The sequence below is a fragment of the Cetorhinus maximus genome, chromosome 7 (genome assembly GCF_964194155.1).
Source record: "Cetorhinus maximus chromosome 7, sCetMax3.hap1.1, whole genome shotgun sequence".
NCBI classification, from domain to species: Eukaryota; Metazoa; Chordata; class Chondrichthyes; order Lamniformes; family Cetorhinidae; genus Cetorhinus; species Cetorhinus maximus.
The window spans coordinates 9307550-9323944 of NC_135885.1; the positions used below are offsets into that span (position 1 = coordinate 9307550).

General features: G+C 42.4%; 1 protein-coding gene across 1 annotated transcript in view; it reads left to right on the forward strand.

Annotated features, from left to right (window-relative positions):
• Nucleotides 1-16172, forward strand: part of pudp (pseudouridine 5'-phosphatase) — a 31016-nt gene extending 14844 nt beyond the window's left edge. Inside the window, exon 4 of the mRNA XM_078545057.1 lies at nt 13792-16172. Within this exon, the coding sequence (XP_078401183.1) occupies nt 13792-13968 (177 nt within the window). The 3' untranslated portion in view covers nt 13969-16172. The remainder of the gene's footprint in view (nt 1-13791) is intronic.
• The last annotated feature ends 223 nt before the right edge of the window (nt 16173-16395 follow it).

Sequence of the window (16395 nt, forward strand, 5' to 3'; positions counted from 1 at the left end):
GCACCTTTCTGTCTGCCTTCCATAACCCTTGATCAAAAATCTGACTCAGCCTTGAATATGTTCAATGACCCACCCTCCACTGCTCTCTGTGGAAGAGAATTAACCAAAGATTAACAGCTCTCTGAGAGGAGAAATTCCTCCTCATCTACGTCTTAAATAGGAGACTCTGTATTTTTAAACTGTGCCCCCCCAGTTCTAGATTCCCCCATTAGGTGAAACATCCTCTTAGCATTTACCGTGTCAAGTCCCCTCAGGATCTTATATGCTTCAATAAGATCACTTCTCATTCTTGTAAACTCCGATGACTATAGGCCCAACCTGCTCAATCTTTCCTCAGAGGAATACTTTCAATGTTATAATTTGTCACTAGGAAATAGCAAACACCTAGGGCAGGATTTTTTGGATGGCGGGTTTCCCATCCTGCCACCTGAAGAGTTGGCGAGGAACACATCCCTGCCGATCACAGCAGCCCTAGCTGCTGAGGGGCATTAATTGACTAGAGACAGTACTTTTGTCTTGTTAAATCAGTATGATTAACAAGGAAAGCCCACCAACCTCTCACTAATATATTTATCAAATACTCTCTTGCAATGTATAACACATAGCAAAGATATACCAAGTAGTGTAAGTACTAAGATTTTAGCAACAGATAATGGTGGGTTTGTACGTGAAATTTTAGTACTACGTCGACTTAAATTCTGTCCTTCCAAAGTTAGGTTGTCTCTGCATAGAACATCCTAGCTGCAAGATTGGAAAAAGTCAAGGGGAAAAGAAATAAGGATGTATTTTTCACCACATACAACTCTTTCCAGATACCAGCTAACTAGGGTGATTACTGGTGGTTACAGACTTGTCAGCGATGGTAACCATTGGGAGTTCTTCTTAGTAATGAATTAAGAGTATCACACGAGGTGTATTGATATTGCATTAAGATACATTGGCTGAAATTCATATAGTCTTTATGGTGCACTTCCACACTGGGGAAACAACTGAGCTAATGGGCAATGAGTTTTTTTTATTGTTTGTAGCTCTGCTGTCTTTTTCTTTTTGTTTCTCTTTCTCCCTCTCACTTTCCAAAGACACATGCTGGTTCTGAGAGCCTCTTCGCAATCTCATTATGGCAGCATGACCCAGACCTCCCTGTCGCTTGCGATTTCAACACACCACCCTGCTCTCATGCCCACATGTCCATCCTTGGCCTGCTGCAATGTTCCAGTGAAGCTCAACGCAAACTGGAGGAACAGCACCTCATCTTCCGACTAGGCACTTTACAGCCTTCCGGACTTAATATTGAGTTCAACAACTTTAGATCATGAACTCTCTCCTCCAACCCCGCCCCCTTTCCGATCCCCCTTTTTCCAATAATTTATTTTTATTTTTATATATATTTTTCTTTTCCCACCTATTTCCATTATTTTTAAATGTATTTCCATCCATTGTTTTATCTTTACCTTTTAGCCTATGTCGATCCCTTCCCCAACCCCACCCCCACTAGGGCTATCTGTACCTTGCTCGTCCTGCTTTCTACCCTTAATGTCATTAACACATTCCTCAGCTAATATCACCACCGTCAACACCCCTTTGTCTATGACATCTTTGGCAATCACTTCTTTGCCTCCACCTATCACTGCCCCTCTATCCAGCTCTACCTGTCCCACCCCCCTTCAACCAGCTTATATTCCACCTTATTTTTATATTTCTTAGTTCTGATGAAGAGTCATACGGGCTCAAAACGTTAACTATATCCCTCTCCGCAGGTACTGTCAGACCTGCTGAGTTTTTCCAGGTATTTTTGTTTTTGTTTCGGATTTCCAGCATCCGCAGTGTTTTGCTTTTATCATTATGTCAGAGGTGTTTATCCGCAGTGAACTTTCCCTTTTAAATGGATGTTTCCATTAGTAGGAGAGACTAGCACCCGAGGGCACAGCCTCAGAGTAAAGGGAAGACCTTTTAGAACAGAGATGAGGAGAAACTTCTTTAGCCAGAGAGTGGTGAATCTATGGAATTCATTGTCACAGAAGGCTGTGGAGGCCAGGTCATTGAGTGTATTTAAGAACGAGATAGATAGGTTCTTGATTGGTAAGGGGATCAAAGGTTACGGGGAGAAGGCGGGAGAATGGGGTTGAGAAACTTGTCAGCCATGATTGAATGGCGGAGCAGACTCGATGGGCCAAATGGCCTAATTTCTGCTCCTATGTCTTATGGTCTTATGGTCTTATAAATCTTTCTGTCCAAGGCACAGCAGCACACAATGGGTGGTAGTGTGGACATAATTGAAAGCCCTGGCAGACCAGTGCACAGTGGATCATATTAACCTTTAGACTGTTCGTTGTGCATCACTACTACACAGTAGAGTATTAGATAGTGCAATAATGACAACAAGTGGCAGGAAATTGGCACTGCAACTCCTTTGTTGTTCTGTCTCTTGGCCCAGACAATAAAAACAAAAGTTGCGTATCCCTTTCTCGTTTTTGTTTCAGATTGCCTAACTTTAATTGGAGCGGGAGAAACGATGCTGGATATTGTAAAAAAAAATTAAAAGTGGTAAAAATGACACACATTTGTAAGGCAAACAATAATTGAATGTAAAAGAATGTTACGGAACATGCTACAAGGATAGAGGCGGATACAGAGGAGGCAGCAAAGGACTAAAGCCAGGAAGCTGAAACCTTGGGAAGGTTTTGGAACAGATAGCTGGAAGTGGTGAAGTCAGGTGATATGAAAGAGGGTTCCAAAGAGCTGGGGTATACTGACTCAGAACTTAAACCTTTATTGATGCTGCAAGAGGCTGGGATGCATGAGCTTTGTTTAAATACAGAAAAATGCTGAACAGGTTGCAAGTTAAATTTTACATCTTTAATTGTGGTTTTATAGGAACATTCAGAAGAGGAGGGAGGCCATTCAACCCCTCAAGCTTTTTCTATCATTTAATTAGATCATGGCTGATATGTACCTCAATTCCATTTACCTGCCTTTACTCTGTAATCCTTGACACCCTAAGCTAACGTATCAGTCTCAGACTTGAAAATTTCAGTCGACCTAATATCCATTTTTTCTTTTGGGAGGGAGTGTTTCAGATTTCCACGACCCTTTGTGTGAAAATGCGCTTCTTAATTTCACTGCTAAATGGCCTCAATCTAACTAGCTCCTCTTGTCTCACCAGAGAAAATAGCTTCTCTGCATCTATGTTATTGAATCCTTTTATCATTTTAAATACCTCTATTAGATTACACCTCAACCTTCCAAACTATTGAAAGCGTACATGCTAACCCCCAAAACGCATTAACTCAGTAAAGCTGACAAACAGCTTGCAAAAAAAAGACTAACACAGCCCCAAGAAAGATGTGACAACTCAAGGAATAATGTACAACTGAAAAACAACCCTTAATAAAAGCCGGTCGCCTAGATAGTTGCTTCAAGAGGACTAAGTAAGTTAATTTATTTTTTACTACTTTGGAGTTCAAGGTTTTTTATTATTGTTTTGGGATCACATTCTACAATTCAGTTTGTTTTCTGTGCAAAAATATATATATTTTAAAGCAGAATGCTAGAGAAGATGATTGAAACTGCCCTCAATAGTAAGGCAGTATTCAACCAATAAGGCTGAACCAATAAGTAAGGAGCCCCAGCAAAACTGAAGTCAGTAAAGGTCAAGGGTAAAGTGCTTTCATTGGCTGGGACCTTATCTGACCCTGAGATAAGATGGTCTGCTGTTAGCAATGACTCAGTTATCAGCACTCTCATTTCTGAATCAGAAGGTTGTGTTTCAATCCCACTTCCAAGACTTAAGCACAAGATCCTGGCTGACTCTCCAGTGCAGTACCAAGAAAGCACTGCACCATCAGGGGTGCCATATTTTGGATGAGATGTCAAACTGAGGTCCTAAACATTTATCCCTTGACCAACCTCGGCAAAACCTATGATCTGGTTATTATTGCATTGCTGTTTTTGGGAGCTTAACATGTGCAGGTTGGCTGTTGCATATTCTACATTACAACAGTGACTATACTTCAATTGCCTATAAAAGACTTTGTGATGCCGTGAGCCATGAAAGGCATTAAATAAATGCAAGTTTTTTTTTCATGGTTGTCTGAGGCCAACTGTTGCAGACCAGGGTACTGCTGCAGGACCTCTCCAGGCAGTGACCTCAGGCCAGCAATTTTCATTTGTTTCATCCAACCTCTTCTCTGCATCATAAAGTCAGGGATGAATCTGTTCACTGACAGCTCCAGTGTTCAGCTTCTCTGATAATGAAGCAGCCTTTTCTGGTAAGAAACCTGGCTTTCACTGGGTCCGGGCAAGGTTTTCTCAGGTGCAGTGTATTACACATGGTATCCGTGTGAACATCACAGCTCTTGTATCAACTCCATGGCCTCATGAATGGCTAGAGTTTCCATTCATTTACTGTCCTTATACTGTCTAACCACTGTGCACATTAGTGGCTAATATCCATGACATTTTCATGAAATGGTAGCCCATAGTGCTGCGTTATCTAAAGGGGAATTGTCCTTCTCCTAGATGAGCTGCTGAGTAGGCTGAAGAGCCTCATCTACCCTTGACATCGCCATCCAGTCCGCTGCCACTATTTGTGATCTTCAGCACGGTCAGTCAATGTATACCTTGCTAGTTAACCCATAGCTGGGGGTTTTGGAATCAGAATTACCTTCTCCTAGGTAGACTGCCAATTAAGGCTGACTAGCTCCACCAACCCAGAGTTGTCTGGTTTAGAGGCGCCAAACACCCGCCATCACAACTCTGCCCATAGTTCTAAACAGGGATCAGCACATGAAGCCGGGCAGTAGGAATTTGATTGGGAGAGGCTATTTGAGATGCTGACTATATGGGACTTCTTTGTGGATGAAGAGCATCTCAACTCTCTTCGCCATCCTGGTCCTTCCTAATTCTTTGACCTAACCCCAAAATCAGACCTGCATCCTTACAGCTGCAATGCTTGTGGCACACATTGCACCAGTGTAGTATCAACTGTCTTGGACGAGGGAGTGGGAGAGTCTCTGCACAAATCCCACCCACTTAAATATACTCAATGTACAGGTTGTGCAGCAAGTCATCAACCAAAACATCAGACATACAAAACCCTGTGGCAATGGGGAAGTGACAATGGGGACAGGTAGAGGATGCTACTAGCAGTCTTCTGTAATAGCCTGCACACAGGCAGCCCACACATTTGCTCTTCACAGGTCGGGCCAGATGTGGAGCCCGTACCCTCCTGAGGTGACAGAGCAGACTGTTTTAGGTACCACGCAGCTCTCCCCAAACTAGGGAAGGAAAGGAACACTGAACAGCCTGCTCTCCCTGCACCTGCCAGTTTACTGCTCCTGACTGGTCATCAATTCACCACGGTTGAAATGTCAAGAACAAGACTACTCGTCATTGTATGAAGCTCAGTTCATGGACTGTCAGAGCACTTCTAAACAACAATATGAGATGAGAGCGCAGAACAACCTTGATAGTCAGAATGCTGGGCAGGTACAACATCGACATAGCTGCCCTAAGCCAAACAAGGCTTGCTGTGGAGCCTCAAGTTGAGGAGGTTGGTACAGGCTACACGTTCTACTGGATTGGCAAGTCCAAGGACCAGGCTTAACAGCCAGACGTGGGCTTTGCCATTCAATCTGAATCATCTTCCTGCAGGGATCAGTGATCGACTCATGGTTCTTTGTTTAAGTCTTGCCAGTAACCAGCATGCAACACTCATTAGCACATATGCTCTAACAGTGACACATAAAGACGAGGTCAAAGAAGCATGGACAAACATATTACTCTTGTGATTTCAATGTCGGAGTGGGCACAGACTGTAACACCAGGAAAGGAGTACAAGCACACCACATTATTGGCAGGGCAAACTCCAATGGCCAGCTCCTTCTCTTTAATTGTAGCGAGTTTGCCCTAACCATCACAAACACCTCTTCTATGAAGCAAACTAACTGAATACAGTATGGATGCACCCCAGACCCAAACACTGGCACATGTTGGATTATGTTATTGTACGACAGAGAGACCTCAAGAACATGCGCCCTACCCGCTCCCTTCGGCTTGTCAGGTGTATTATACCCGTGAAGGCAACTCTAGGGTGCTTTGGCACAGAGTCAAGTCATGAAGGAGGCTTCATGTAACTTGGCCATATCTTAAAGACATAGCCAAGCGACAAGAACTGGAACAAGAGCTAGAGGACAATATTGCCATTGAAGGTTCTTGGAAAAAGTTAAAGGACGTTACTTACAGAACAGCATCTGAGGTCCTAAGATTCGTTAAATGGAAGAAGACTGGCTTGACAACAACGACCAAGACATAGGCAAGCTTCTGGACAGTACACAACGCTCATGGATCTTACATGTCTCAGTAGGTGTGGCAGCATCTGTAGAGAGAGAAAAACAGAGTTAATCTTTTGAGTCCGTATGACTCTGTGAGTCAGTGGTGGAAGGAGTTAACCCCTGTTTTTGGAAAGATTTTTCAAGGCTATGATAAACCAGCAGCCCTGTATTTGAAATGTCCCCTTCTCATTACTTCACAAAGTTGCCGCCCTGTGTTAGATTGGTATTCTGCTTCTTCCTTTCTATCTGGGAATGACATAGCCAATTCCCATTAAACAGTTCATTTTTACATGCCCTTTTATTACTTCAGTGAATGTTCATTCACTTAAAAGTTGAGCAGTTTGTTTTAGCAGATTTTTATTTGTACTCAGGTGGCTCAGGATGTTCTTAACATTACCAGATAGAAGCATGGTGCAGTGTTTATCTAGATTAAATTTAGAAAGTGCAACTGTATTTAAATAATTCACGAATTGCTGTCTTTTTGCAACTTAACGTGGTGTCTAACACTTATAATTCATAAGGTGGCAGGTGCATTGCCAGTAATCTTATTTAGAAATAAATATAGCTACAGAATGTATCCACTTACTCATAATGTGTCTGTCTTCTGACTAAAAAATGCATTAATCTGGTTGTCAAAAGTGAATGCTGTTTTAATACACATAAATGGCAAAAGGGTCTTGCATCTTTATTAGTGCTTCATGTTATTTTGTTAGATTCTTTCCTCCCCATTACCATTGCTTTTGCAAGTTTTCTCTTTGCTCTGGAATTCTCTAATCCTGGCCCCTCTCTCTTCATTTAAGACATTTGTTTTGTGCCTTGGTGTCAGATTTTGTTTGCTAATGCTCCTGATGTGTTTTATTCACAAAATAAATGCAAGTTATTGTCATTATTGCTGGCTACAAGAGCTGAAATAAACCTCCCTTCCAAGTGTCTTTTTCTCACCAGTGAGCCTGGACGGTGAGTGCAGCTGGGTTATTTATTCATGGGGGTCATTCCCCTCTCTACCACCATTCGCAGCAGGAATGGGGCAGTGGCAGAGACCAAACCCCTAAACTATTACTGCCATCGTCCCACATGAGGCTCATCCCTTGCCATTTTCAAGCGGCCACGATATAGGCGGCCAGCACCCCCACCTGAAACAGGCAGGTGTCTCATTGGACTATATAAATCAGGATCATTAAATCATGAAAATTTTATGGCACAAGAAGAGGCCACTTGGCCCATTGTGTCAGCGCTGGCTAAGAAACGAGCCACCCAGCCTAACCCCACTTTCCAGCATTTGGTCCAAAGCCCTGCAGGTTACGACACTTGAGGTGCATATTCGGACACCTTTTAAATGAATTGAGGGTTTCTCCCTCTACTGCCCTTTCAGGCAGTGAGTTCCAGACCCCCCACAACCCTCTGGGTGAAACATGTTTTCTCATCTCCCCTCTACCAATCACTTTAAATATATACCTCCTTGTCACTGACCTCTCTGTTAAAGTAAATAGACCCTTCCCATCCACTCTATCCAGGTCCCTCACAATTTTGTACATCTCAATCAATCTCCCCCTCGTCCTCCTCTGTTCTAAGGAGAACAATCTTAGCCCCATCCAATCTTTCCTCATAGCTGCAATTTTCCAGTCCTGGCAACATCCTTGTAAATCTCTTCTGTACCCTCGCGAACGCAATTACATCCTTTCTGTAATGAGGTGAACAGAACTGCACACAGTACTCAAGTTGTGGCATAACTAATGTTTTATATAGTCCCAGCATAACTTCCCTGCTCTTATATGCTATTTCTCAGCTAATAAATGAAAGGATTCCAAATGCCTTCTTAACCATCTATCAACTTCTCCTGCTACCTTCAGGGATCTGTGGACATTCCCTTCAAGGTCCCTCACTTCCTCTACGCTCCTCAGTATGCTCCCATTTATTGTGTAATCCTTTGCCTTGTTTCACCTCCTGAAATGTGTCACCTCACACTTCTATGGGTTGAATTCCATTTACCACTTCTCTGCCCACCTGACCAGCCCATTGATACCTCCCTGATATCAACCATGCAGCCAATTTTTGTGTTGTCTGCAAACTTCTTGAACATTCCCTCCCACATTTACGTCCAAATCATTAATATATACCACAGAAAGCAGGGGACCTAGTATTGAGCCCTGCGGAACCCCACTGGAAACAGCCTTCCAATCACAAAAACATTCATCAACAATTACCCTTTGTTTCCTGCCACTGAACCAATTTTGTATCCATCTTGCAAGATTCCCCTGGATCCCATAGGCTTTAATTTATTTATTTAATCAGTCTGTCATATGGGACCTTGTCAAATGCCTTGCTAAAATCCATGTAGACTGCATCAACTGCACTACCCTCATCAATCCTCCTTGCTACTTCCTCAAAGAAATTCAATCAAGTTAGCCAGACCCGACCTTCCCATAACAAATCCATACTGACTGTCCTTGATTAATTCATGCCTTTCTAAGTGACAGTTTATCCTATCCCTCAGATTTGGTTCCAATAATTTGCCCACGACCGAGCTCAGACTGACTGGCCAGTAATTATTCGGTCTATCCCTCGCTCCCTTTTTAAACAAAGGTACAATGTTAGCGGACCTCCAATCCTCTGGTATCTCCCCTGTATCCAATGAGGACTGGAAAGTGATGGTCAGACCCTCCAGTTTCCTCCCTGCCCTGGTGAGTTATCCACTTTCAAGGGTGCTAATACTTCCTCTCTGCCTATGTTTGTCACATCCAATACTTCGCACTCCTCCTCCTTAACTACAATGTCTGCATTATCCCCCTCTTTTGTGAAGACAGATGCAAAGTACTCATTAAGAACCATACCCGCATCCTCTGCCTCCACCTCCATACACCATGCTGCAATTGGATCTAATGCTGTTTTAGTCTAGGAATGCAAGGTATTCCCCCCTCAGTGCACGACACACTGACTGGCCCCAGGTGTAAAGCACCCATCCCGTGTCTCTTAAGGGGTTCGCTGGAGACTTACATATAGGTTTAGCGAGGACTTCTTGGCGGCAGGGTAAGCACCATTGTTTTTCCTGTGTCTTACTAAAAAAATCTTGCCAAATGGTAATTTTTTTTTCATCGGTCTCCCACCCACTCCCAAGAGCGATCTGGCCCTCCCCTTTAATGGATTTCTGATCACTTGGCACTGCAGATGAGCTGCTGGTCTTCCCACCCATGCCCTCCTCCCCCAATGGCACGTGTTGAGATCACGCTGGCATCTCACCACTTCCGTGCCAACGAGACTCGGTCCTCAAAATAGCTTCGGTGGGGGTGTTAGATGCAGGGAAAAAAACATATCAAAGTGTCTAGAATGGGGGGAACGTATGCAAGTGTCGGAGAAAGATGAAGAAGCAGCGTACTGAATTACCAGAAGGGTTGAGTATAAACTTGCTATTGTAGGGGGATCAGTTCACTGAATTATCTAGATGGCAGGAAAAGCTCGCTGAAGTGAGATGGGGGATAAATGCACTGAATTATGCTGGGACTTTAGTGATTTGCATGGAATTTAGCCAGGTTTTGATAAACAGCTAAAATGCAATTGAGGATTTTTGATTGAATGTTTCACAGCCTTTGAGTTCTTGATCCGGCAGAATAAATAGTTGTTGTCTAGATGTCTATAGCCCGGTAGGATTTAATTTATACACAGCTCTGAGATTTATCTTCAGGGCCAGGTGAGCAGCAGTGGGCAGAGATTCAGGAAAAGGAAACCAGCGGCAGTCAGGCTGCCAGCAGCTTTTGAAGAGCGTGTCATTTTTCAAATGAACAAACATGGATCTTCTCTGCACGTTAAGGATTTAAATAGACCAGTTATAATCTATCAGACTCAGTACATGTGGTGGGTTTTAATTATCAGCCAAACAGCCTAGGTTTGGGTGTTTTCCATTCTGGTGGATAATAAAGGTTCCACTGTATCAGGGAGATGTCAAGTGGACACAAGCAATTTGCCTTGGTTTTCAACTCACCGGAACTATGAAAGTAACTTTCCCTCTGCAGCTTAGTGAGTGGATTTTCTTTTTCAGGCATACCATGGTAATTTTCCGCATAAAACAGATTTAGCCTTTTGGGTTCTAAGATGCCAGTCCACACACACACACACACACACACACACAAAAAAAAAACACCCTTTTTTGAGAAAGTAACCTTTCTCAACCCAACCCTTCCCCACCACCACCAACCTCCCCCACAGCCATACACCCACTACCCAACCCCCGTTATTGAGTCACCGGATCCTGAGTCATTCCCTATTCACATTTCACTAATGCGTAATTCTTTTAAAAGAAAACAGAAAAAAACACTTTCAGCCCCCACCCCGAACAAAGGTGCAAAATGAGCGCGTCAACCATCTCGAGTCCACGTATGCAGGAAAAAAAAGCGCTGTAATACCCGACATGAGGAAGCACAAGCGAAGAATAAAGTTTAAGCGGCAATCATTTGCCAAACTCGCCATCCTCTGTTCTCTTCCTCCATATTCACTGCTGGTGGTGCATGTAGAAAACCTGCTCCGTCATCCCGAACCGCATGGTTCTGTCTTAGACTGAACAAAAGAAATGCACCATCTCTATAATAGCAGCTGCTTGTTGTGTCCATCCTGTCCTCTTCATGGTTCCGAATGTTCATTGGGCCCTGGCACACTGGAATCTCCAGGGGAGATCCTAAACAATGGGAAAAGCACTTAGAGACAACTGTGGGAGCGGTGGCTCTGAGAGAAAAAAAAAATGACTTGCATTTAGGTAGCACTTTTTCACAACCACCATACATCTCAAAGCACTTACAACCAATTAAGTACTTTTCTTTTGTAGTGTAGTCACTGTTGTAATGTAGGAAGTGCAGCAGCCAATTTTGCATCCTGCAAATAGCAATGTGATAGTGACCAGATGATCTGTTTTTGTCATGTTGATTGAGGATTTTAGCCAGGACACCAGGGATAATTCTCCTGTTCTCTGAAAAAGTGCCATGGGATCTTTTACATTCACCAGAGTAGGCAAATGGTGCCTTGGTCATCTGTAAGATGGCATCTCCAATAGTGCAGCACACCCTCTGTACTGCACTGGAGTGTCAGCCTTGATTTTTGTGCTCAAAGCCCTGAGGTGGGACTTGAACGTGGAACCTTATGATTCAGAGGCAAGAGTGCTACCCACTGAGCTACAGCTGACACACTTTATGAGCACAGTTGCATTAACCTTTGTTAGTGCAGCTTTCAGTTTCTATCCCCGAATTTAGGGAAGCTCCGTGCAGGAGAGACGTATCAAAACTGAACAGAAAAACAAATGCGCTCTGACATAATTGGAGGGCTCCAGAACTCTTAATGTAACTTTAAACGCATGAAATGTGATCTAGAGATAGTCCCCTTTACATTCCTGAGCATCGTCTACATCTCTGTCACTGTGGACCCTCCTTGGCAGCTAAAGCGGCGCACAGTAGTTTTGAGATGTTACTGAACCCACATTGTAAACTTACTGAGTAGCAAGACCTGAACAGTCTCTCAGCTCAGGCCATTTTGCACCTATAGGTTGTTATTAAACTGACATTGTGCTCTTGTAACCTTCGAGTTTGCAGGACGAGTGTGGAGTTTGTCCTTGCACAGTATTCTACGATCCATGATCAATATTCAGAGCAGCCAACTTCGTAATAGTTCATCATGGGATTATTAATGGGCCTGACGTGAGTGGGAGAAAGAGTTTAATTTTTGTCACAAATGTCCTTTGAAATCTGTATTACCAGACACTTGGGTGAATGCAAGTGATGAACAGTCTTATTTCCCGTATCTTTATTAGATTAAGCTGAGGCCAAAGCATTCATCCATTTTCTGATCTGTGACAATAAGAAATATTTGGAACTTTATTTGCTGCTTTTGAACAATTTTTCTGCCTTTTCCCGGATCTCTCTGTAATAGTGATAATAATTCCATTCATTCTGTATGTGCTGTGGTATGTCTTTTTGTCCCTCTTCCCTTCCACCAAATTTGTCATGCAGTCCACCTCAATGCTGACAAGGAACTAATATCTTTCAATGTTGTCAAAAGCAAAACATCACGAGTATGCCGAACGCATATATTTGCTGTAACAAATAAGCACGATGATTATGGGTCATTAGAGTGGCTTCTTTGGTAATGAAGAGTTTTAATTGCTTCTAGTTTCAGGGAATTAGTTAAGGCCTTCCATTATGCAGATTACTGGAGTAATAATTGGTCGCTCCCATACAGCAAGCTCTGTGACGTCACTGAAGTCAATTAGGTCTTTCACTGCAAGCTTGTCAAGTACATTTCTATGCAATGTCTAGATACCAAGGTTTTCTGAAAGGGGATGATAATGCTATTTTGTGTAGCTTTTAAGCTTACTCACAAAAGTCGAACTGTATCTCAGTTGTGGTTTTAGAGCTTTCAGCAGAGAGATTGAGGGCTTTTTAGAGACTTTGAGTTAATGCTGTGGAGCGGATAGACGCTCAGCAACAAAGCCAATTGGCAAGGGCTGCTTTTACTTTGACGTGGATATTGTTAGAAGCATTGAAGACGTTAATGGAGATGGACTGTCCGGCGCATGATAAAAGGCTATCACGGAGATGTTACTGCCACCGAAATATTAGCCTATGTAAAACCCATAATTGAGATGCATTTGGCAACACAAAGGAGAGCTGCATGGCCATCGAGGTTAAGCCTGAGTAGAATACAAGTATGTTTCAAAGTTACCAGGAAGGGGAAGGAAGTAATAAGAGAAATCTCATTACAAAGATTTCAAAAGGACTACTGCAGATTGAATAGAAAACAGAATGCGATTGTTAGTGTTTTTTTAATTAATTGATCAAAACTGCACTAAATCAATTTCTTTTTTCCTTAGAAGATGGATGGAAGAGAATGTGGCTGGCGTTCTTGGGAATGTCTGGAAAAATTACCTGAGGGACTTGCTTTGCTTCAACTTTTTATTTATTTTTGTCATATTATAGTAAACCACACGCCATATTTATCTCTCTCCTGAAACTTTAAAAAGCACTACAGAATCGAGGCAGGTTAAGGCGCCTTTGTGTGACCTTTGTAGTAATTGTACCTTACAGAAACTTGCACTTGGTTTGTGCTGAGTTGCTGATTGTAGCCAGGGCATTGATTTGGGACCTACAATCTATACCACGTTCCGAGAAACTAGAGAGAAAGAGAGAGAGAGAGAGGAGGGGGTGAAATCTGTTAGGTTTGCCATTTCTAAAAGCTATCAGATGTGTGAGTTCAGTTTTGATATTCCTCATGTTTGAATAGCGTGTTGACTTTCACTGCCTAGATTAACATATAAAGAATGGCCAGTCGGGCATGATACCAGAGGGCTACCAGTGAGAGTGCATTCAGAATCCAGCAATTAGCGTTTAGATTAGAGCGTGAAGAAACTGAGGGGGTGGGGGATGCAAGAGAAATTGAATGTTGCTTTTTTTTTTCAAATGCGTACTTTGTTTCTCTCCACCAGTGCCTTGTGTTTGAAGATTCCCCGAATGGAGTTTTGGCCGCCTTGGCAGCAGGCATGCAGGTCGTCCAGATTCCGGATCCACGGCTTGACCCAAAACTGACGAAGCCAGCCAATTTGGTACTCAAGTCAATGGATGATTTCAAGCCAGAATTGTTTGGTTTGCCTGCATATGAGTAAACACCTGAGACAGTCTCTCGACACAGAATGGGATTTGTCTCCTTTTTTCTCTCTCTCTCTCTCTCTCTCTCTCCCTTTCTCTCTCTCTCTCCCTCTTGCTCCCCGGATCATGTGCTGAAGGAAGACCATTCACATGCTTATTGAATCCTGCCATTTCTCAATTTGCACAAACTGTTTGAAAACAAACGGAGGCACTCATGCAACACCCCCACCAGCAAGGGCCGAGCCCTGCACCTCTGCTAGCACCTCCGCTAGCATCCAGGCCTTTAGCTTGGCCTGCTTTTATGTTTCCTTGATTGAGCTGAAAACAAAACTAAGGCAGCTAATTTGATTTGCAATACCATTGGAAACCTGTCGTAACATTGACGTTGTTGTTGTGATCTAAAAGAATTACCATGTGATTACTTTCAGCTGTTTTTTTTTCATTAGGCCTAGGTCACTGGGGACTTGCCTTCAAATAGAGATCCATGACATGCAAGCACCACTGGTTTGGCCTTTCTTTCATAGTGTGCCTTAGGTTCTTTTTCGATCTTTTGGACGACCAATTGGATGACAGTTAGTAGCCTCTTGGGTTTCTCAAATATTCAGGACCAGGAGGATGTTATTCGAGGTGCAGAGCTCAGCTTCTTCACAGGGGCCAATACAAATTTGCCAGTCACTGTAAAATTCATTGATATTAGCAGGATTTACTTCCCGGTATTTCTACCCGTGAAAGGAAAATCTCATTGCCACGTCAGTGTAACAATGCCTTTCACCATTGGGCTCACGGTTATTAGCCATCTTTCCGCTGCTTCAAGCTGACTAACCTGTTCTCAGTCAAATCCTAAGTAGAAAAGAGTGAGCTAATTCTATCCTTGTGGTTTCTGTTTTGTTTTGACAGCTCTCTCACAGCTCTTGACGTCTTTGAAACTGTCTGATTGAAGGAGTCACCTTATTACTCATTATCTGCCAGCTAATGTCCTTTTTATTTTTTATTGTGGTATAAAAATATTCTTTATGATACTGTGTTACAAGACTGAAACAAAAAGACTAAAGGGCGAATAGTACTATATATGCAGCACAGCACAGACCCACTCAAAAGTGATAGGGAAAGATTGATCAGCAGCTGAAAGCAATGAGTGGAAAATAATAAAATCAAAGCCTTTAAATGACAGAGTAAACTGCAGGACCAAAGTTTGAAGAGAGAGATTTGTAACCTGAATTCCAAGATGAGATATCTTTTTTATAGTAATGTCCTGTGCATGTTCTTTTTTTACATTTTAATTATCGAGAACAATATTATCATTATTTTTGTTTCCTTCACCCCCCCTCCTCCCAACCTCACCTCAGTGCCGTGTGTTAATTTGTATTTTGACAGCTAGGCAACAAGGGCACCCTGCGCAATTATTTTGCCCTCATGAGGATGCTGCCCAGTGTTGAGATTTTATTACTTGTTTTTACAGCTGTGCTGTCACAGCTGCTGCCATTCTGTCCATCTTGACTTCATTGCCGATACCAACCCAACCCATGCAGCCAACAGGGTGGGGAAAAAATTACCTCAAAATGTACTCTACACCCCTGCAGATGATTGTGAGATGGACTGTGGCTATATACTGTACATGGAATTCCTCATTGGTTCTGTTCATGAATATGGACAGGTTTCACGTTGAAACATTACTCAGGGCTCCGTATACTTTCCTTCCGGCTCCCAACAGATATGGGTCCAGTAACTAATTCTTTGCCCAGTGCTGCTAAATTGAAAATATCACTTATTCTCCAACAAACAAGATGTTGTGAATAGATGACTATGACTCTGTGGGAAAATATATTTTCTCTAATTTTGGAAATGTAAAATTGTCATATTAGGGTCATTCAGGCATACTGTTGGAGGAGAGTAATTGGGAGCTTTACTCTGCATCTATCTAACTGCACTGAACCTGAAGATAGGTGCTTGAAATGGGAAATTAATGATCTTAGCACTAATACCCTCACCTTTGAGGGGCACAGGTATTCAAACAAAAAAATAAAACACATCCACCTTTAAATAGACCATCCTATATATATATATTTATAGCTTGGAATATATTGTTAAAATGAACATGTTCGTCTTTTATAGATATGCTAGGTATGTCTTTCTATTTCCTATGTTTTCAATGTTGATGTTCCAGTAACTATTGTTTGCAAAGTTTGCCTTTTATTGGGAATAAATCTCTTTGTGATGGATATTTTACTCATTTTCTGTTAATATTTGGTGATTGCTCTATCCATAACATTTCATCACCTGGGGAAGCTATAATTATTGATGGATTTTGTTTGTTAGAAATCATCACAAAATGCCTTCATAACGAAATTCCATACAGAATAAAAATCCAATTTATTGGCTTTGCACCTCAAAGGAATAACATTCATGTGGTAGCAGACTTTAATTCACCACTTCAAATGGAGCTC